Raw genomic sequence first — 23,677 nt, 5'->3', positions numbered from 1 at the left:
AAATATATCGATTTCAATTACAACACAGCATACAAAGTGTACACTGCTCACTTTATATTATTATTTTTTATTACAAATATTTGCTCTGTAAAAAAATAAACAAAATAACAGTATTTCAATTTACCTCATACAAGTAATGTAGTGCAACCTCTTTATCATGAAAGTTGAACTTACAAATGTAGAACTATTTTCTTATATAACGTCACTCAAAAATAAAACAATGTAAAACTTTAGAGCCTACAAATACACTCAGTCCTACTTCTTGTTCCTTCTTTAGAGGAGTCTTGGCTTATTGAAGGGGAAAGATTTTTTTATCTCAGAAAGTCAGTATTCTGGAGATGGGAGGGGTGTGAGTTGTGCAGGAGAAGGGTGAATACTTGACAATGCTCCTGTTGGGTTGGGTTTCTAAGCTTGCCAGACTTCCCTACTTTCCAAAGAGGAAGAGAGTTGCATCTTAGAAATCTACATTCAGTGTTCGTGGGGGGGTGGGATGGGGGGGGAGGAGGAAGCAAGCAATGAAAGGATGATGGTGAGGGAGGAATCTTGCCTCCATGTGGCTGGGGAGGAGAGGCTGGTGCAGGGAGGCTGAGCTCACCAGGCCCGTTTTTTACGGGGTACCCCCCAGAGTAGGGCCTGGTCAGGGGCAATGGGTCATAGTGCTGGTGTGGGGGGGGGGGAGGGGCGTTGATCCTCAGAGCAAGAAGCCAACTAGGGGCAATGAGGGATGGCATGGGGAGATCAGTTCCTGGAACGAGGGGCTGGGTGGGAACAATGAGGCATAGTGTGGCCAGGTCCCTAGTTCTCACAGGAGCTGGGATGGGGGCCACTTCCTCTTCTTTGCTCTCCTCTTCTCACCCTCTAGGGGTGGATTGGGTTACTGCGCCTGACTGGACATTGTCATGTCCCTCCACAGCTGATGCCTCCCTTCCTACCCAGAAGTATGCAATTAACGCTGTTAAAAAAATTAACGTGTTAATTTTGTTTTCAGTTAATCACAGGCCTTAACTGCAATTAATTGAAAACCCTACTTTTTCTTTAAGAATGAATGCTGAAATCATCACATATCCACTTGACTCCAGGAGTTCGGGCTTTAGGGGCCACAATAATTATCATGAGACTCAGGACAAAATCATGAGAATTGGCAACACTGAGTAAATATTATAATAGGTTGGGGGAGGCCACCTACTTATTGTGAATTTATAATCACTACCAATCTCAACACTTCCATTTGTTTTAGGAAGACACAACATCAGTATAACCCATTTAAACTTTCTCGGTTAAATTATATGCTGTTTTTGCACTTCTTTCAACAGGTTTTTTTATTCAGTGCAAGACAGAGGATAAACATTAAGAAACAGCCAATTAGCATTAACTACTTGTGTTTTAGTATTATTATACCTTTCACTAAAACCTTGTCTGTATTAAAAAAGAAACAACCAAACAGCCAGATTTCTGTTTTTCTTCTAATTTTGACACAAAATTTGTTATGTAATGCATGGCTCTTCAGTTTCTGTCAATTAGTAAAGGACCTTTTTCTCTGTACAGTTAGTGGCAATGGCAAACATACACTTTTGTACTTGATTACCTACAGGTATCCTTATACCATTATCTTCCCTTGATAAGTTTTTGAACATACCATCAATTTCTACTACTGTTACGTTAGCAATGTTTGTATGTGTTCTTCAGATACTGCAGCTCCCCTATCAGTTTCCATTCTCATGTTCAAATTATTTCTGTTCTGTTTAATCTAATATGGAGTATTTCAGTCTTGTTCTTCACAACAAAGAGTTCTGGGGAGTGGTTTAAGTAACAAGTATCTTACTATGGACAGGCGCAGTTTGTATAACAGATCCTTCCCTATTCACATAGCTGGGCAAAAATGCTGCTGGGGGGGAAATTACTTCCTTTTGTTGTATTATTTCCCGTGTGGCACAACAAGCCCAACTTACATATCATCTCTTCTTACCCAACTCCTGCACTTCACCTCATTTAAACACAAGGAAAACAAAGCCATTGCAGAGAAGCTAAATTAATTCTGTGCATCCGTCTTCATTGCAGAGAATGAGGGAGATCCCCATGCATAAGCCATTCTTTTTAGGCAATCCTGGTAATTACAGGATTGGAAGCCTGCCTTCAGTACCAGATAAATTGGTTGAAACTATAGTAAACAGAATTATCAAACACATAGATGAACAAGATATGTTGGGGAAGAGTCAACACAACTTTTATACAGGGAAATCATGCCTCACCAATCTATTAGGATTCATTGAGGGTGTCAGGAAACATGTGGACAAGGGTGTTCCAGTGGATATAGTGTATTTGGACTTTCAGAAAACTTTTGAGAAAGTCCCTCACCAAAGGCTTTTAAGCAAAGCAAAGAGTCCTGGGATAAGAGGAAAGGTCAACTCATAGATCAGTAAGTGGTTAAAAGATAGGAAACAAAGGTTAGGAATAAATGGTAAGTTTTCACAGTGGAGACAGGTAAAGGGTCTGCCAAGGATCTGTATTAAGGCCAATGCTGTTCAACATATTCATAAATGATCTGGGCAAAGGGGATAAACAGCAAGGTGACAAAGTCTGCAGATGATACAAAATTATTCAAGATAGTTAAGTCCAAAGCTGACTGCAGAGTCACAAAGGGATCTCGCAAAACTGGGTGACTCATCAAAAAAATCGCAGATGAAAGTCGATATTGATAAATGCTAAGTAATGCACATTAGAAACTTAATTCCAACTATACATACAAAATGGTGAGGTCAACTACCTGTTCCCACTCAAGAAAGATATTGGAGTGATCGTGGATAGTTCTCTGAAAACATCTACTCAATGTGCAGCAGCAGTCAAAAAAAGCTTACAGAATATTAAGAACCATTTGAAAAAGGATAGATAATAAGGAAGAACACATAATGCCACTACATAAATCCATGGTACATCCACATCTTGAATACTGCATGATAAATTGCCATGTTCTGTTAATTCCCTCAAAGGCATCTGGCACCAGCCACTGTGGGAATACAGGATACTGGGCTAGATGGACCATTCGTCTGACCCAGTATGGCCATTCTTATGTTCTAAACAAATCAAACTATTGATCTGGGTAATGTAATGTTGCAAAGCAACCAAAACAAGGATCCTTCCCACTTTCTGATGTCTTCCTGGTTGTAGAGACACTTGCCATTTTTCCATGTAGATTGGATTTTCCTTCCTTTACATGACATGTAGGTAGAGGTAATTTCTCACACTGCCATACTTTGCTCTCGCTGGACTCAAAATACCAAAGTTATATCCATTATTCCTTCCAGAATGAGTTCCTTTTTTAGGAGTTCAAATTTGTAGAGGGTTTATAGTGCTTTTAAGCATCTAAGTCAATACCTCACAGTTAATATGACCTAGTTTTTAAAAGGGACACATAAGTCTTTTGGGAGTGCAAATATCCCTTTCCTAAGAAGTGTCAGGGGGAAAACAGCGACTCTCCAATATCACTGAAAACAAATACTGATGAAGCCTTTGCACATAATCTTAAAAATCTTTACCCGTTTTCATTAAAGTGGAAACAGTTCATTTTTTCACACATGATTATATTTTCCTTTCTTTCTCCTCCTTTCTTTTAGAGATGTTTCCTTCATGGCTGCCACACTGATCACTTTGTTATTTCTGAAAGAATTCCATCAAAAAGGTCCCATCAAAAAGGTCCTGTCAATTAATCCCACCAAAATGATCTCATCCTCAGCACTAGTGATTTTATTATGGCTCCAGAATCCAGTAAGCTTTGTAATGTACTACACTGACTTTAATTCGATCAGAACAACAAAACAGTGAAATAACAAAAGATATAATTAGAAAAGGTCCTTCTTCACAAGTTACATCCAGCCCACTTAATTCATGGGTTCAGTCTCAAACCAACTCCAACTTCAGCTGCTACCAACTGATAAGTCTTTTGAACTCAGACAACCCAGAATATTCCAGACATTAAATGTGTAGTAATCATGTCACCACAATTCTTTAAACTCTGTTCACTACATATGTGTGACACATATATGACTAAAAGAACAGGAGTACTTGTGACACCTTAAAGACTAACAAATTTATTTTAGCATGAGCTTTCGTGAGCTACAGCTCACTTCTTCGGATGCATAGAATGGAACATACAGACAGGAGATATTTATACATACAGAGAACATGAAAAGGTGGAAGTATGCATAACAACAGGAAAAGTCTAATCAATTGAGATGAGCTATCATCAGCAGGAGGAAAAAAAAACTTTTTGAAGTGATAATTAAGATGGTCCATAGAAGGTGTGAGGAGAACTTAACATAGGGAAATAGATTCAATTAGTGTAATGACCCAACCATTCCCAGTCTCTGTTTAGGCCAGTGTTAATTGGCCATTCTACAAGCCATTACCCTCTGATCCCACTGATGATTACCAAAAGAAACTACACCGTCTGCTCAAAAAACTCCCTGAGAAAGGACAGGAACAGATCTGTACAGACACATGCCTAGAACCCCGACCAGGTGTATTCTATTTGCTACCCAAGATCCATAAACCTGGAAATCCTGGACGCCCCATCATCTCAAGCATTGGCACCTTAACAGCAGGATTGTCTGGCTATGTGGACTCTCTCCTCAGGCCCTATGCTACCAGCACTCCCAGCTATCTTTGAGACACCACTGACTTCCTGAGGAAACTACAATCCATCGGTGATCTTCCAGAAAACACCATTCTGGCCACTATGGATGTGGAAGCCCTCTACACCAACATTCCACACAAAGATGGACTACAAGCCATCAGGAACAGTATCCCCGATAATATCACGGCTAACCTGGTGGCTGAACTTTGTGACTTTGTCCTCACCCACAACTATTTCACATTTGGGGGCAATATACCGGTATATCTTCAAGTCAGTGGCACTGCTATGGGTACCCGCATGGCCCCTCAGTATGCCAACATCTTTATGGCTGACTTAGAACAACGCTTCCTTAGCTCTCGTTCCCTAACGCCCCTACTCTACTTGCGCTACATTGATGACATCTTCATCATCTGGACTCATGGAAAAGAAGCCCTCGAGGAATTCCACCGTGATTTTAACAATTTCCATCCCACCATCAACCTCAGCCTAGACCAATCCACACAAGCGGTCCATTTCCTAGACACTACTGTGCTAATAAACGATGGTCACATAAATACCACCCTATACCGGAAACCCACTGACCGCTATACTTACTTACATACCTCCAGCTTCCATCCCAGACACACCACACGATCCATTGTCTACAGCCAAGCTCTAAGATACAACCGTATTTGCTCCAATCCCTCAGACAGAGATAAACACCTACAAGATCTCTATCAAGCATTCTTAAAACTGCAATACCCACCTGTTGAAGTGAAAAAACAGATTGACAGAGCCAGAAGAGTACCCAGAAGCCACCTACTACAGGACAGGCCTAAAAAAGAAAATAACAGAATGCCACTAGCCATCACCTACAGCCCCCAACTAAAACCTCTCCAGCGCATCATCAAAGATTTACAATCTATCCTTAAAGATGATCCCTCACTCTCACAGATCTTGGGAGACAGGCCAGTCCTCACTTATAGACAGCCTCCCAACCTGAAGCAAATACACACCAGCAACCGCACACCATACAACATAAACACTAACCCAGGAACCTATCCTTGCAACAAAGCCCGATGCCAGCTCTGTCCACATACCCATTCAAGTGACACCATCATAGGACCTAATCACATCAGACACGCCATCAGGGGCTCGTACACCTGCACATCTACCAACGTGATATATGCCATCATGTGCCAGCAATGCCCCTCTGCCATGTATATTGGCCAAACCGGACAGTCTCTACGCAAAAGAATAAATGGACACAAATCTGACATCAGGAATCATAACATTCAAAAACCAGTGGGAGAACACTTCAACCTCTCTAACCACTCAGTGACAGACTTGAAGGTGGCAATTTTGCAACAAAAAAACTTCAAAAACAGACTCCAAAGAGAAACTGCTGAACTCGAATTAATATGCAAATTAGATACAATTAACACTGGCCTAAACAGAGACTGGGAATGGTTGGGTCATTACACTAATTGAATCTATTTCCCTACGTTAAGTTCTCCTCACACCTTCTATGGGTCATCTTAATTATCACTTCAAAAGTTTTTTTTCCTCCTGCTGATGATAGCTCATCTCAATTGATTAGACTTTTCCTGTTGGTATGCATACTTCCACCTTTTCATGTTCTCTGTATGTATAAATATCTCCTGTCTGTATGTTCCATTCTATGCATCCGAAGAAGTGAGCTGTAGCTCACGAAAGCTCACGCTAAAATAAATTTGTTAGTCTTTTAGGTGCCACAAGTACTCCTGTTCTTTTTGCGGATACAGACTAACACGGCTGCTACTCTGAAACCTGACATATATGACTGACAGCACGATGTGCTGTGGGATAATGGTGCTCATGTAAAGTAATCCTATCTTCCACTTATAAGTAAGTAGAGTAACTCCTCACTTAAAGTCATCCTGGTTAACGTTGTTTCGTTGTTACATTGCTGATCAATTAGAGAACACGCTTGTTTAAAGTTGTGCAATGCTCCCTTATAACATCATTTGGCAGCCGCCTGCTTTGTTCACTGCTTGCAGGAAGAGCTAGCTGCTCCATTGGAGCTAGCTGCTGGGGGCTTGGAACCAAGGTTGACCGGAAGCCCCATCAGCTCCCCGCTCTCCTAAGTTCCCTGTGCGGCAGCTGCCCAGCAGGCTATCAATTGCCGGCAGTTCAGCTGTCCCTCCTCCCTCTGCCATGTGCTGCTCCTGCCCTCTGCCTTGGAGCTGCTCCCGGGAGCCTCCTGCTAGCTGTGCAGGGGGAAGAGAGAAGGGGGCTAATTTCCTCCATCTGCCAAGTGCTCCTGCACCCCACTTACCCTATCTCCACTGGGGGGAGGGGAACAACAGGACATGGCTCAGGATGGAGGGAGCTTCCTGGGAGCAGCTGCTGTCTCAACTTGCTGATCTACTTAACAAGGCAGTGTACTTAGAGTGAGGTCAGCATACTTAAAGGGGGCAATGCGCATATCTCTCACACAGGGTATGTGTCTCGGTCTCTGTCTGCCGTGCTGTTTCCCCTCCCTCCATTCGTGCTGCTTTGGAGAGTGTGAGGCTGTATTAACAACAATATCTTAACCTGAATGCTAGTTCATCATTTAGTAGTAAGGCATTCCCTGGCAAATATCCCACCCTCTTCAACCCTCTGACTTCACCACCTCAACCAAGCTTCACAATTATCGTTGTGTACAGTATTAAATTGTTTGTTTAAAACATATACTCTGTGTGTGTGTGTATATATATATATATATATATATAGTCTTCTGTCTGGTGAAAATTTTTTTCATGGAACCTAACCCCCCCATTTACATTAATTCTTATGGGGAAATTGGATTTGCTTAACATGGTTTCGCATAAAGTCGCATTTTTCAGGAACATAACTACAACGTTAAGCTAGGAGTTACTGTATTTAGTTTTAGAAAGAGGAGAAGTCAGGCCATCAGAACACACGAATGAAACAAAGTTAGATTTACTAACAGTTGCTTTATTAATCTAGACCTTACTAGAATACTAAATGGTACGTTTACAACTGGAACACTTTAAAGTGCTGTTATGGTCAGAAAATTGGAATAATCTTATTCAATAGATGTGCTACCTGTGAATATTCAGAGTTATATCTGCTTAGTGTACTAAAAAAATAAGTTTTTTATTTTTATGTTTGATAGCAACACATTGTAAATACTGCATTTGGAAGATGTAAACCACTATAATAGCTACATATTAGTATTATTTATTAATTCATGGATTTATTATTGGACTCTGCCAAATTTAAATTCTTTGATCCAGCCAGTTATGTGCTACAGCCAGTATAAAACCCCCACACAATTTCTTTTAATACTTAGAAAAAAGTGTATTATATACATTGCTTTGTTGTCAAAAATATCTACGCTGTTTTTGCTGAGACTTTGAAAAACAAAACAAAAAACCCTCTTGCAGAGAGCAGAAGATGAACGATTCAGAAAGTTAGTAGCAACTGTAAAAGGGATTTAAGGATGAAAATATTTGGGCAACCTTAACTGTAATTGTCACTATGTGTTTCAGTTATCAATGTATTCTCTCTGAATTTTCTTGTTTCTCCCATAACTAAGGGCAAGTATACACTACAAAATTAAGTTGACCTTACAGCCACCTCAGTAATTAAACTGCTTGAGTTAGCAATGTGCATCCTCACCACGAGCGTTTACACCAATTTAACTGTCAGTGTCGGGTATTGTGGGACGGCTTCTGAAAGGCAGCAACAGTTGATTTAAGCAATGCAGTGTCTACACTGACTTTGCATTGACTTAACTACATTGACTTAAGCATTACGCCTCTTGTGGAGATGGACTTACTAAGTTGGTGTAGTGGGCAAGTTACATCGGTGGGAGCTGCATTTTAGTCTAGACACTTACAGAGTTAGGTCAATGCAAGCTGCCTTATGTCGACCTGACGCTGTAGCGCAGACCTAGGGGTGCCAACTCTGACTGAAGCTATGCTGGGAGATCCTTTTCCCCAACATGACATAATGTCATTTTCTTAAAATATCCTATTAAAATCTCCTGGAATGCTTTCAATAGTCACTGTGTAGGAGCAGGATTTTATAATTGTACTATGAGAATTAATGTATGATTTGATTTCATCCTGCCAGCCTCCCTTTTTGAATAGCAGAAAGGAATGACAGACCAGAACAATCATTATGACTGATTATGGTCACTCTTTTGTTTTAGGATAAGTTATAATGTCTACTATGGTTTCCTACATGTATTACAAATGAGGCACTCTAGTTAAATATACATTTATTTGTTTTAAGGTTTAGAAAGTAAGAGACGGGATCTTGTATTGTGTCTATGTTAAGGAGATTGGAGGAACACTGAAGGCCTGGGCCCCAGTGTAAATTATAAGATTTAGGAAGGCTTAATTTACAATGCCTTTTCTTGCTCAACATAAAAACTGCTGTATACCTTTAACTGTAAAAGACTGCGTGAATGAGGAATGTATGCATCAGGAAAAGATAAGGTGTGAAGGCCATTGTCATAGCCAGATGGTCAAGTAAGAAGGAGCGAAGAGACTTAAATGACATCAGAGAATCATCGAGGCCCGCACATCCATAATGAAGGGCAGATTGATGACCCTGAGGTGAAGGCTGGCACCCCTAAGGACAACTGATTAAATTGGAACAAAGGACAGGATGACCCTCTCTGAGGTGTATTGGAAAGTTTACATCAAAAGATACACCAATTAAGAAGTAACCAGCCAGAAACTGACGCAGCAAAATCCATAGAATTCAACGAAGAAAAAAGACTATAAGAACAGGGTGCTCTGCCATGGGGCTTTGGGTTCGTCTTGCCACACTCCAGGAGCATCGGATTGCGACCGAAAGAGCCCGGCTTCCCTCTGCGACCAATCTGGCTGGCCACTAGATTGATCCAGACTCTGGACTGGTAACTATAAACATCAACTGGCAGGACTCTGTGCGTCTTTATGTGTGTGTGTGTATGTGTATGACTAAAAAGCATATGCTAACTGCTGTATTCTCAATAAATGCGGCGTTTTTGCCTTCTCCTCTATAAAAGATCCCATGTGCTTTGTAGCATAACAACTGGGAGATTGATGCCAATTCTGGGAGACTCCAGGCCAATACTGGAGGGCTGTCAACCCTACATAGACTGGGTCTAAGAAACTAAACATGTTCACATGCTGGGTTACCAAACTGGGAGACAAGTCCCTTTCCACTGCTTTACACCCTTTGCCAGGCTGACTGCTGTGATAGAGGTCTTCTATGGTGTGACTTTGTTGACATGAACTGTGACCGTATAGATCATTGTTGCAACCGGGGTCCTATGGTTGCACCAGGTCTTGTACAGAAGAGGTCAAGTGGGGTGTCTGTGGAAAGGTTGTAGTTTGCTGATTATGATTGTTCTGTCTGTATGTGTGTATTATTTTTGTAGTTGAAGTTATGAATATTGGCTATGTACTTGTATCTCAATGTGTTTGATTCTAAGTAGCCTCAGTGAAGCATTTGGTCAACTTCTTGAGAAAGGACTATTTTCAGTAAGTGCCCAATCAAGAAACACTAAACTGACAATGGACTTTGGGAGATGCCAATCCACATCTGAGCTTTCCTGGGAACTTTCAAACTAATATAGCAGCAAAGAATCCAGTGGCACCTTATAGACACCTTATAGACTAACAGACATTTTGGAACATGAGCTTTCGTGGGTGAATACCCACTTCATCGGATGCAAGTAGTGGAAATTTCCAGGGGCAGGTATATATATGCAAGCAAGAAGCAAGCTAGAGATAACGAGGTTAGTTCAATCAGGGAGGATGAGGCCCTGTTCTAGCAGTTGAGGTGTGAAAACCAAGGGAGGATAAACTGGTTCTGTAGTTGGCAAGCCATTCACAGTCTTTGTTTAATCCTGAGCTGATGGTGTCAAATTTGCAGATGAACTGAAGCTCAGCAGTTTCTCTTTGAAGTCTGGTCCTGAAGTTTTTTTGCTGCAGGATGGCCACCTTAAGATCTGCTATTGTGTGGCCAGGGAGGTTGAAGTGTTCTCCTACAAGGTTTTTGTATATTGCCATTCCTAATATCTGATTTGTGTCCATTTATCCTTTTCCGTAGAGACTGTCCAGTTTGGCCAATGTACATAGCAGAGGGGCATTGCTGGCATATGATGGCATATGTTACATTGGTGGACGTGCAGGTGAATGAACCGGTGATGGTGTGGCTGATCTGGTTAGGTCCTGTGATGGTGTCACTGGTGTAGATATGTGGGCAGAGTTGGCATTGAGGTTTGTTGCATGGATTGTTCCTGAGCTAGAGTTACTATGGTGCGGTGTGCAGTTGCTGGTGAGAATATGCTTCAGGTTGTTTGTGGGCGAGGACTGGCCTACTAATATGTAAACAATGGCATCGGCCTGCAAAAAGTGGAATCATTCATGGACATGTGACTTGCCCAGGTGGCTACAAACTCCATCTTGTTGCTGTGACTTTGCACAGAAGAACAAAGGGGTTTCTGCCCACAAGAGAGAGACTATAGAAGGCCTTAGAAACCCCTCCATTTTGTCTTCAGCTGGCTTAAGAGATGGCCTCTCTACCCCCAAGAGATGCCTGAAAGAAACTGGAACAAAGGACAGTAACTACGGGGGTGTGAGTGATTGCTGGACCCAGACTAGGAAGGAGTCCAGTCTGTGAAAGAAGCTTACTGGAACATCTCTAGGGTGAGATTTACCCGTATGCAGTTTCTTAATATATTAGGCTTAGACTTGCGTGTTTGGTTTCATTTTTCTTGATAACTTACTTTGTTCTGTCTGTTATTATTTGGAACCACTTAAATCCTACTTGTTATACTTAATAAAATCACTTTTGCTTACTAAATGACCCAGAGTAAGTAATTAATACCTGGGGGAGCAAACAGCTGTGCATATCTCTCTATCAGTGTTATAGAGGGCGGACAGTTTATGAGTTTACCCTGTATAAGCTTTACATAGAGTAAAACGGAATCTATTCAGGGTTTAGGCTCCCAGAAAGACTGACTACTGGGTGCTGGGAAAGTCCCTGTTAACTAAGAAGCCCCTGAGCTGAGTAGATCTCAGTTTCAGTGAACTGCAGAGAGGTGTGGCCCAACCCCTGGGTCTGTGCTGAAACTGACTATAGTGTCCAACTCAGCAAGACAGTAGTGGAGGGAAGCCTCTTCTGGCAGGGGGTTTGTTCTCAGTAGTATCCCAGCTCATCTAGTGACAATCTTGAGGGAGTTTCTGTGACCCAACTGCCCAAGGTATAAATACTCACCCTGCTGAGGGCACCAGAAAGAGCAGTGCTCCCCAAATGGTCCAGCCATTTTCTGTTCCTTCCTGCTTGGTTTAGTTAAGTTTTCTCCTTCCTCCCACCTCTGCTACTCAATTACAGAGGAGACCCCCTTACAACTCCTTTTCTTCTGGCCCGCTGGACAAGGACACCCCTCATTCAGTTGTGGTCAGCACATTTTCTCTCCCTTTGCCCATTTAAAGAGACTTAATGCAAAACATTTACCCAAATATCTGAATAGCAGTAAAGGGGAAAGGCCAACACTTCATATGTATTATGTTTTACATACAGTAGTTTTATCTACTCCCACTGCCAAGACTCTGATACATGCAGCAAAACTATCAATGGCAGGGAGTTACTGCCAGTGACATTTAGCAAACTAGCAAATTATCAAAAAGCAGTACCAAAGTTTGTTACTTTCATGTAAGTTTTGCATTAGTACATTTCACCTGAGGTTGAAGATTAGCTTCTACTAACAGTTCAGAAAGAATGTGTCAGGAAAAGAAAGTCAGAGGAACATTTGAAATAATCTGCTGTCTATTTTGTAATCAAAACTATTTCTAAAAAAGGACCATAAATGATGACAATGTTCTTGAAGTTAATACAGTAGGAAGTGAACACCTTTATTAATTATTTTTTATTTACATATGCACAATTAGTAATTTGTAGTTATTAATGAACATTACTTTAATGAGTCATTCCTTAACTGGAACAAACTCATTTACGTGAATGACAATCAAGCAGCTCTGAAAGAAGTTGGCATTTTATTTGTCATGTTTAGTACTCGACAACAATACTGTTAAACATTGTTAATTTTCTGTTAACAATGCACTCTTCAGTCACACAGAAGAAAGGTTCTGGTTTTATTTTTGAAGGACCTCTCAAAAATCATGTTAATTTAAATTATATTTAAATACATGTTTAGTAGTGTCAAACTGAGGTTCTCAAACTTTTTCAGAGAATGAACCATACATCGTAGTAGTGAGATTGTCTCACAGACACCTCCCTGCCCATTCATGATCAGATAGGCTTCTTCACACATATTCCCTCACAATAGAATACAATAACTGATCACATGCAAAAGTAATATTAAGAAAGAAAACAAGAAGAGCCAACACCATAGCAGCAGCTAGCTCTCTATGAATCACTAAGCCCACAAACTAGTGGTTAGGCAAAAACAGTGCAGAACAAATGCTCCCTTAACTAACGGAAGTTGAGTTGTGATTAAACAGACACTCAGGGTGAAATCCTGGCTCCAGTGAAGTCAATAGCAAAACTCCCCTTGACTACCTTGTGGAAAGGATTTCACCCTTAGTCTTTTTTTTTGTGGCAGGGAAGAGAAGAAAGAGATTGACTGTAACTTTGTACAGGAGCCTCATTGCCTCACTTTAAGGAAAAGTAGTAACTGCACTCACAGTTAAATGCTATGTCAGTCTGTCCAATCAGTTGGAAGTGAAGGGGACTCTTTAAATCTAGGGTTTTTATTTCTCAACTCTCATGGGAGCTCTTCTGACAAGTAGCACTGACAAGTAACACAAAAAGAATCTGTAACTATATCTCATAGACACAGAAATACTGTCTACTTAGAATGATGTTAAATTAAATTTGTTGGTCTCTTTTATATATATATATATATATTAAAAAAACAAACAGAAATTGGATTGAGTCAAGGCGGTTAATTATTGCCTTATGAGCCTCACTGCCAGAATTACTGACTGATTTTCTGACTGTTTTCCTATAAAGTTTCTATATGTCATCTACAAGAGGAGCAATATATAAAATTAAAAATACAATAAAAATATATTATGGGAGACCACGGTAAGGGTGGGGTGGCAACCGCTTCTACAGCAAAAGTTTCTGACAAGTAGTTGAGGAAGGGATGCCTGGAGGCTCTAGACTACCCATAATCTCTGCTTCATTAGCTGATCACTGCAGCAGAAAACTCTAACTCATGGGTTCTCAAACTGGAGGTTGGGACCCCAAACCCTGCTTTGTCTCCAGCATTTATAATGGTGTTAAATATATAAAAAAGTGTTTTTAATTGATATGGGGGGATCGCACTCAGAGGCTTGTTATGTGAAAGGGGTCACCAGTACAAAAGTTTGAGAACCACTGCTCTCTTTTGCTAAACATTTCTGTAGGTCATGGAACTATAAATCTGAAGCCAGGTGGATAACTGAACAGGAAGTCTGTGTTCAGATATACAGTTATCTGTAAAAAGAAAAGAAAAAAAGGAAACTATGCAGATATTTGTTTTATTAACCAAGTGGCGTACATTGGTGAGTATCCAACCAGCTGCTGTTAACCTGTGGCTTGGGCAGTGAGTCAGGAAAACAACTATTCACAGTCAGGCTGATAAAACATAATGCTGGATCATTTCCCACTTCACTCTGAATTTATATATATGGTTATCCTCCTAAATGCTACCCTCCACCTCTTAAATGCATATCTACTCTGAATGTCTCATTTGGGACCTCCCTTTTGAGTACCAGTGGTAACAAAAGGGGGTTTTCAGTAATTGCAGGCTTAGTAGTTGTTAAGCACACAGAGAAAGAGAGGGTTTAGAGATAAATGCAGAGGAGAATGTGTGGGGGAGAAAAAGGGTAGTTTCCAGCACAATTAGTGGACTTTCCATGTGAGAATGATATTCTGGCTAGTCACTAAACATGTGACAATGCAAAACCTTAGAAAAGGGAAGTCTCGCATGAAAAACTGCTATCAACAAATTGCTCAGCTGCCAAAAGATGCAAATGAAAGTTAACAATGCAGTATATCAGAGAGTTCTTTTAGTGAAAATGAAATGCAAAACAGGAGCCTCCAATTCTAAAACAATTGTTTAAGTAACTTTACACACGGGACTTCTTACATGAGTAGGGTTACCAGATAGCAACTGTGAAAAAACAGAACAGGGCGTGGGGGGTAATAAGCGCCTATATAAGAAAAAGTCCCCAAAAATGGGACTGTCCCTTTAAAAATAGGACATCTGGTCACGCTATACATGAGTAAAGGCACTCAAATGTATTTGCAGGATCAGGGCCTTAATAAATGTAACTGTTAAACTAATTGTAAATGCACAGAACTCAGGAAATTCAAAGTTATGGTTCCCTAAGCAGCCATAATCTAACCACCTTATGCATTCATAAAAGACTGCTTCATTTTAATTTATAATTTAAAGAGAAATATTTAGCATTTTTCTACTAAACAAATACCTATGTTTGCCCTGTGGATTTTGTGTGTCATCTTTAATGTAAAAATACTAATCATTCTGGACTAGTGCTAATCTTAGAAACACACATCCCTGAGTTTTGTCTTGCAGGTAAAAAAGCATTTTAGTTCATATTTAATAATGAGGTACAGCTACTACCACTGAAAAAATAAAGGTGTGGAAAAAATCTGAATGTATTTACAGCCAAAGAGTGGCACCTGGGGAATGACACTTGATACCATAAAAGCTTTATGAGGCACTTTAAAGGGGGCACTATCAATTTAAATGTCATATTATAATTAGAGACAAGGTGAATGAGGTAATTTTTTTTGGGACTGACTTCAGTTGGTGAAAGAGACAAGAGATAGAGAAAGAGCTCTTCTTCAGGTCTGGGAAAGGTATTCAGAGTGTCTCAGAAAAATACAAGGGTGGAACAGATAGGGGTATATGAATTAACACACATTGCAAGCAATCATTCCAGGTGACATTGGTAGTAACCACCTCTGCAGTCATAGGAATAAGGGTAGTGGGTTAGATTGTTGTAATGAGCCAAAAAGCCAGTATCTTTTAAAAAAATCCATTACTTTTAGTGTCTAGCAGAGTTATGATTTAAGTTCCAAGGCTCATCTTTTGAAGGTGTTGTTTTATTAAAAGTGTTTGTCTTTCATCATCTTATGACTATTATAAAGTTCCTTAACTTTTAACAATAAGCTGAATTTATCAAAAATTAATTACCACCACCCCCCATATACTTTTCACTAATGGCCTGATCCTGCAAAGATTTGCACATAGGGTATGCCTGCACTACAGTCTCTACCAGAAAATGCTATAGCACAGATGCAGACGTATGTATGTTTGCCTACATATAAATGCTAAAATAAAGTCAGCTTTGAATTAGCCCCAGTTGTAGATTACGCTAACACAAATGAATAACAAAGCGAATTAAACTAACGCAGAATAAAGCAGCCTGTCTCCGGAACCAGTTAATCCGGAGTAACTCTGGGCCTATACGGATACGCACACCTGCCAGGATGTCTGGTCAGTTTCACTGTAGGGGGCGCGACAGCAACGCCCGGCGCTCACACGCGGCTTGCTAACAGCGTATCCCGGCCTCGCAGATGCTGCACGGGAACCTGCCCCCGGGCTCGCCTCTGGCGCAACTGGAGGGGGCTGCGCAGCGCCCAACCCCCTTCTCGGCTGGCATCTCCGCACCGGGATCCCCGGGATTACCGGCTCCCGCCCCAAGGCGGGAATAGTGACCCTATCTGGCTTTGTGATTGGTTGAGCAGCCCGGGGGCGGTCCCGCGATAGGCGCCTGACACCCCCCCCGTACGTGACGGAGCCCCGCGGCCTTACCCAGTCTCCTAACCGACCGCCGCCTTTCGCGGCCTCTTAGCGCCACCTGGCGGCTGCCTCCCCCATGGCAGCGGCTCTGCCGAGCCGGCGGCGAAATGGAGACGGCAGCGACTGGGAGCGAGGAGCCGGGCGCGGCGGAAGGGCCCGTGGAGGCAGCAGCGGGGCAGGAAGATGGCGGCTGCGAGGGTCTGTGGGAGCTGCCCGTGGAGCGCTGCGTGAGGCGGGCGGAGTGCGGGCGCTGCAGGTGAGGAGCGGGGCGCGGGGTCAGCCTGAGCCGGGCAGCGGGGCCTGGCGGCTGCGCCCCCTGCCGTTGTGGAGGGGGAAGCGCGAGGACACGAGCCGCTGTCTGCGCCCAGCTCTGCTCGCATCGCGCACGGGCCGCAGCGCGGAGCTCCGCCGGGTCCGCCTCGGGCGCGGGGCTCCGCCGGGACGTCCCTTCGGGAGTCCTGAGTCGGGGGGAGGGGAGCGGAGCTGAGCCGAGCCAGGGCGGGGGTTGCAGGTGCAAGTGTCTCTGCGGAGCCACCAGCCGCATGCGTGTGTTCGCTTAAGGAGCGGACTTCAGCTGCTGGGGAGGGGGCTGCAGCTCTGCCAGTGCCTGACCTTGGCCAAGTCACTTCCCCTCTCCCTGCTTCACTTTTCCCTTCTCTAAAAAACCGGGGGCGGGGGAGGAATGATATGCTTATCTCCTTTGTAAAGCACGTTGAGCTGTACAGGCTGTACACCACAGGATTCACCTAAGCATCTCCACACCTTCCACTGGTGCAGTAGGTGAGGGGGCTGCATTTTTGTTATGTATGTTCCTTGAGCCTAGTGATTCTCAAACTTTTGTACTGGTGACCCCTTTCACATAGCAAGCCTCTGAGTGCGACCCCTCCTTACAAATCAAAAACACTTTTTATATATTTAAAACCATTATAATTGCTAGAGGTAAAGTGGGGCTTGGGGTTGAGGCTGTCAGCTTGTGACCCCCCACGTAATAACCTTGTGGGGTCCTGACCCCTAGTTTGAGAATCCCTGCCTTAGCCTTTCCACAGAGGGAGATGTGTGGATACAGATGGATGGGCAGGTACAAGGAAATAATGAGACAGTATTAATCAGTATTACAGGCCAAACTCTTATATGTGCATATATAGTTGAAATTACAGCAATAGCATTATAACCCCCACCTGCTACAGTCCTGCTGGTAACTATGAGCCAGAAAGCTCAGTACCAAATAGTACATAAGAACAGCCATACTGGGTCAGACCAAAGGCCTATCTAGCCCAATAACCTGTCTTCCTGCAGTGACCAATGCCAGGAGCCCCAGAGGGAGTGACCAGAAGAGGTAATCATCATGTGGTAACAAAGCACAATATTCTAGCTCCACAACTTGGGTTTTAAGTTTATGTACATATTCCTAGGAAAAACAGTTTAGTTACCTTGAGTGGTCATTTCTACCAACCTGTGCTCTCCTGATTTTGATCAGTTTACCCAAGTAGTATCCAGCAGATGCTGAACAGCTGTGACTAGGACCTTAAAGCCCCAATCCTGCATGCACTTATGTGCATGCTTCATGTTCAGTGTATGTAAATGTGCAGGATTGCCCCAAAGCCATTAAGTTCTAAATCGGTGGCTCATATAGTAAAGTCAGAAAATAACCTGGTGTCAGTAGAAAAATAACGGAATGACATTTAAAAAAAAAAAAAGACTTGGCAGAACTTAGTTTGTGTGAAGTCTGGATTAGTGCAGCGAACCTTGATTCTTCTATTTAGTAGTTCTTGCTGTTATCACTTTGTCTTGTTCTTGCATTATCTTGTTACCCCTGTCTCAGTGTCCTTTACTTGGATTTCCCTTTAAAGAAACACTGATATTTTTAATTACCGTGTATACTACTCGTTCATAAGCCAAATATTTTTGGTAAAAGTGACGCATCAAAGAGCGGGGGTCGACTTATAAACAGGTCTACACTAAAATTTGATTATTTTAAACTCTATGGAATCACTGAATTGAATATACGGCTATGGCTACACTTAAACTTCAAAGCGCTGCCGCGGCAGCGCTGGCCGCGGCAGCGCTTTGAAGCGCTAAGTGTAGTCAAAGCGCCAGCGCTGGGAGAAAACTCTCCCAGCGCTGTCCGTACTCCAGCTCCCTGTGGGGACTAACGGACAGCGCTGGGAGCGCGGCTCCCAGCGCTGGGGCTTTGATTACACTGGCGCTTTGTAGCGCCGCAATTTGCAGCGCTGCAGAGGGTGTGTTTTCACACCCTGCTGCAGCGCTGCAAATTTGTAAGTGTAGCCAAGCCCTAATACATTGTCATTTTGTTTACTTGGAGCGTCTGCAGGCATGGAGCCACTTGGCTCCCTGTGGCAACGGTTCACCATTCCCGCAGCTCCCATTGGCTGGGAACGGCGAACCGCGGCCACAGGGAGCTGAGGGGCTCCATGCCTGCAGATGCTCCAAGTAAACAAAATGTCCCAACCCGCCAGCTGTTTACTCCGACTTCTGGGAGTCAAAATTTGCCAACCCCTGAAATATAGAATCATAGACTATCAGGGTTGGAAGGGACCTCAGGAGGTCATCTAGTCCAACCCCCTGCTCAAAGCAGGACCAATCCCAACTAAATCATCCCAGCCAGGGCTTTGTCAAGCCTGTCCTTAAAAACCACGGGGAGGGATAGCTCAGTGGTTTGGCCTGCTAAACCCAGGGTTGTGAGTTCAATCCTTGAGGGGGCCACTTAGGGATCTGGGGCAAAATTCAGTACTTGGTCCTGCTAGTGAAGGCAGGGGGCTGGACTTGATGACCTTTCAGGGTCCCTTCCAGTTCCAGGAGATTGGTATATCTCCAATTATTATTATTTTTATTATTTATTTTTACCTCTAAGGAGATTCCACCACCTCAAAGGTCATACAGTTTTTGCTATTTTTACCTAATCATCATGGGGGGGTCGGCTTATAAATGAATGGGCTAATGAATGAGTATATACGGTAACTTGTTTTCTTAATGTGAACTGATATTTTAAAAAAATCTTAAACACTTTTTTTTGTTGCCCTGGTGTGTTTAGAATTATCTTTTGAGTTGATTCCGGCCAATATTGCCAAACTTGCTTGAGCTCCCACCCAACACTTTTCCCTCTTTCTCTCTGCACACCTGCTTGCTGTCTCTTCAGTTCATATCACAGGGTATGTCTGATTAAAATGCTACAGCAGCATGGCTGCACTATTGTGATGGGAGGGGTTCTCCTATTGGTATAGGCAGTCCACTTCCCCAAGAGGAAATAGGTAGGTTGATGGAAGATTTCTTCTGTTGACCTTGGGCTGTCTACAAGGAGACTTAAGTTGGCTTAACAACTCTATTAAACACATGGTTAATAAAATATCAACTGCAATTTTATTAAATATTTTTGGATTTTTTCTACATTTTCAAATATATTGATTTCTATTACAACACAGAATACCAAGTGTACCATGCTCACTTTATATTATTATTTTTATTATAAACATTTGCACTGTAAGAATGATAAACAAAAGAAATAGTATTTTTCATTTCACCTCAGACAAGTACTGTAGTACAATCTCTTTATCATGAAAGTGTAACTTACAAATGTAGATTTTTTTTGTTTTTGAGTAACAAAAAAAAAAAGGAAAACTTCAGAGCCTACAAGTCCACTCAGTCCTACTTCTTGTTCAGCTAATTGCTAAGACAAACAAGTTTGTTTACCTTTACGGGAGATACTGCTGACTGCTTCTTATTTATAATGTCACCTGAAAGTGAGAACAGGCATTCACATTGCACTTTTAGTAGCTGGTGTTGCAAGGAATTTACGTGCCAGATATGCTAAACATTTGTATGCCCCTTCATGCTTTGGCCACCATTTGGCCATACTTCTATGCTGATGATACTCGTTTAAAAAAATGCCTTAATTAAATTTGCAACTGAACTCCTTAGGGGAGAATTATGTCTCTTGTTCTGTTTTACCTGGGATTCTGCTATATATTTCATGTTATAGCAGTCTTGGATGGTGACTCAGCACATATTCGTTTTAAGAACACTTTCACAGCAGATTTTACAATTGTGAGATGAGCATGATTAAATATTTAACTCTCGGTGGTGAAATGATAGTTAATATTTATTCAGTGGTTTGAGTTATAAGCACTCATCCTTATATCAACAGTATTGGAAAATCTTTCTGTAGTCAGAAGTCAGTTTGTCTTGTGTTCTGTATGCTTTTGAATTATAGTGTATTCTTTACTTCTGGGGGAATTCTGCACCACTGCACAAGTGCAGAATTCATGTCCTCTGCAGATTTCTTTGCTTCCCCACAGAAAAATGACTCTCTGACAGGGAAGCTAAGGGAAATCACAAAAGCAGTCATGCCACCCTCCCCAGCAGTATGTTTTGGGTTCCTAGGGCAACTGGCCGAGAAGTAAATCAATGTGGGGCAAGGCACGGGAAGACCCAGCTGATGGCTCCTACCCTGCATTGGGCTCAGCTGCTAGGTCTGGCTGGGCTGGGGAGGATGGGACTTCCTCTGCATGGCATCAGACTCACCCTCAGATTTCTCCCCAGGCTACAGGAAGCTCTGCAGACTCCCTACCCATCGCTCCTCAGCTGCAGGGGGAGGGATCACTGTACGGGGAGCTTCTCCCTCATCCACCCAACGCCCATGCATTCAGAGCCCCTCATACCAGACCCTCCCACTTGGGCCCCCTTTGCAGAGCCCCATTACCATTGCACCCAGAACCACTCAACAAGCCCCTGTGCAAGCAGATCGCCTCCCGCACCCAGATTGCCCCACACAGAAGCTTCTCAATGCACACCTGGATCCCCCCACACTAAGTCCCTCCTCACTTGGATCCTGCCAGGCTGAGCCTGCCTGCCCACACCTGGTGCACCTGGCATGTAGGGAGAGGGCCTTGGGGTGCTGTTTGGGGGAGACTCGATCCTTGTGCTGTGTCAGAGTTGGGTGCAGCCTCGCTGCTGAGCCATGTCTGGGGGGGTGGGGAGAAGCTGCAGAGTGATCTTCTACCTCTGTGCAGGCAGTTGCCCGTGCTCCCCAATGCTATGCTGGAGCCTCCATATTTATATGACAAAATTTGCAGGATTTTAAAATATTGTGCACAGAATTTTTAATTTGTTGATGCAGAATGCCCTCAGGAGTAACTCTTCAAAATCACTTCCAATACCTCTAAGTTAATAGAATGTTTTGAAGTCACTTTAATCCATTGATTGGGGAGAAATCTTCAATTATTCCTGGTGGTGTTGTTAATAATGATATAATACTGCCATCTAATGCCTCATGGTGTATTTTTCGTACAAATAGATTTGTTTAGATTTATAAAATGTGCTTATCAAACATAGGCCTTATTTACAAACAAGTTACACTAATTTAAAAGTAAACTATATATTGCTCAAACTTATTTAAGCATTTTTAGGCAAGGTATTTTCACTAAACCATTCAGAAACAGATTTATTTAAAACACTCCAATGTTTGTGTATAGACAAGGCCATAGCTAAGAACACTTACAGAAATAAAATACACAATAATTGAAATCTAAGTGAAAAGCAGGAGTAATCACTGGAGCTACTTGGCTTTAGATTCAGGAAGACAACCTACAGTCAGTCTACATATAGAATACCATCTTCACAAACAGGGCTAGATATGTACTTTATTTAAAAAATGAAAATATAAGATATATACATGCAAACTGCATAGAATACTGGTATATTAATAATAGATATAGTCTATGTCAGTGGACATCACAGATCTTTATGATCTTAATATGAGATGATGATTAAAATCTGTTCTAGGTTAGTGGATTATTGGTTTCTTGTATGTTGTTTTGATGCCAGTTCACAAACTGATTTTTACAATGCCTACTCAACCAAGCATATGTTTTGGTCAGAGAAGCTATCTAAGCTTGTTATAGGCTCAAAATATAACTCAATTGAAAACATGTATGCCTTGTTTTAAAACATGCCTATGGGGTTCTGACTGGGTAAGCCATCAATTAAACTAGAATAGTGGATTAGCTGGGATCATGGATGCATGGTTAATACAATGTGAACTTGCCTGTTATGCCACCCCTCTGCCAGTTCTAGTCCAATGAGCAGCCAGATGATTGTAATTGACATGAGTGCTGCTCTCTGGAGCCTGTCCCTTTTTAAAAATACAGGTTATCTATTTTGTATTAATATAAAGTACTGTCAGTAAGTCTAGCAAGTGTCTCAAGAAATAGTTAATAGAACTGACTGCTAATTCTAACAAAATGGAAAGTAACAGACAGCTATTGATTTCCCTCACTACCCCCACCATCCGGCCCCTTTGTTTAATCAACTTGAAAGAGTTTAACATTTAGATGTGATTTCCTCGCATATATATTTTTAATTTTTTGGTGATTGCTGAGTAGCAATTGCTTTGTCATTTTTAAATATTTTTTTTCTGAAGATTTAAACAACCTGCTTAGCAACAGTTTTTGTTTTTCTGTGGTGTTTTTTTTTTAACTGTAATCAGGAAATGTAGATCCAATTTAATTTCTATGTCATCTTGATAGCTATAATAAAAGAAACAAACAATATTCCCCTTTGAAATTGTGCTTAATATTTAAGCACAATTTCAATTTGAGACCTCCTGATGTTTCTTTCAACCCTAATCTTCTACATGAGACCATGCAGATATTTTAGCATTCTAATCTTTGAGCAACGTTAGGGTTAGGAAATGGTGCTCTTATGTACACTAGTGCATCACTGTTCCCTAAATGTAGTATGCTGCTTTAAAAAAGGCTGTTGGTCATATAAAAGAGGATGACATAAAGCAATATATAGCAATTTGTTGGCACAGATCTTGGTTAAAGGTCTGTAAATGCTATGTGCACAGTTCTTCCATAAACTTCAAAGGGAATTGTGCATGAGAAGTATATGCAGGAACAGGCCCTATGATTTTAACCAAGGAAAACTTAAATTATCTGGGATATCATGTATAATAGATCTGTGTTCATGTGTTAATTGTGTGCTTGTGAATTGAGGTCTAGCAATCCGTGAAAGCAGTCCTAGGTATCTTTGTATGTTTGCGGGACTAGGAGTAATAATTCTTGCTGTTGTGAAAGACATTTTTAAGACGGCCATTGCTACTTTTTATAATAGTCATACTGTGTGTTGTGATTAGGGCTGCTAAGCAGTTAAGTTGTGATTAATCACACTATTAATAATAGAATACCATTTATTTAAATATTTTTGGACATTTTCTA

The 23,677-nt window shown here is 41.8% G+C and overlaps 2 protein-coding genes across 3 annotated transcripts in view; one reads left to right on the top strand and one right to left on the bottom strand.

The window, feature by feature from the left end:
* The window catches only part of DMXL1 (Dmx like 1), a 152,884-nt gene extending 136,316 nt beyond the window's left edge, over positions 1 to 16,568 (bottom strand). Inside the window, exon 1 of the mRNA XM_039544393.1 lies at positions 16,455 to 16,568. The gene's annotated coding sequence lies outside the window, so the exon portion shown is untranslated. The remainder of the gene's footprint in view (positions 1 to 16,454) is intronic.
* Positions 16,531 to 23,677, top strand: part of DTWD2 (DTW domain containing 2) — a 253,842-nt gene continuing 246,695 nt past the window's right edge. For both annotated transcript variants that reach the window (XM_039544396.1, XM_039544395.1), the window contains exon 1: positions 16,531 to 16,698. In XM_039544396.1, the coding sequence (XP_039400330.1) occupies positions 16,550 to 16,698 (149 nt within the window). In that variant the 5' untranslated portion in view covers positions 16,531 to 16,549. The remainder of the gene's footprint in view (positions 16,699 to 23,677) is intronic.

Source organism: Mauremys reevesii, linkage group 6 (genome assembly GCF_016161935.1).
Source record: "Mauremys reevesii isolate NIE-2019 linkage group 6, ASM1616193v1, whole genome shotgun sequence".
Taxonomy (NCBI): Eukaryota; Metazoa; Chordata; order Testudines; family Geoemydidae; genus Mauremys; species Mauremys reevesii.
This window is presented reverse-complemented; position numbering and strand designations above follow the sequence as displayed.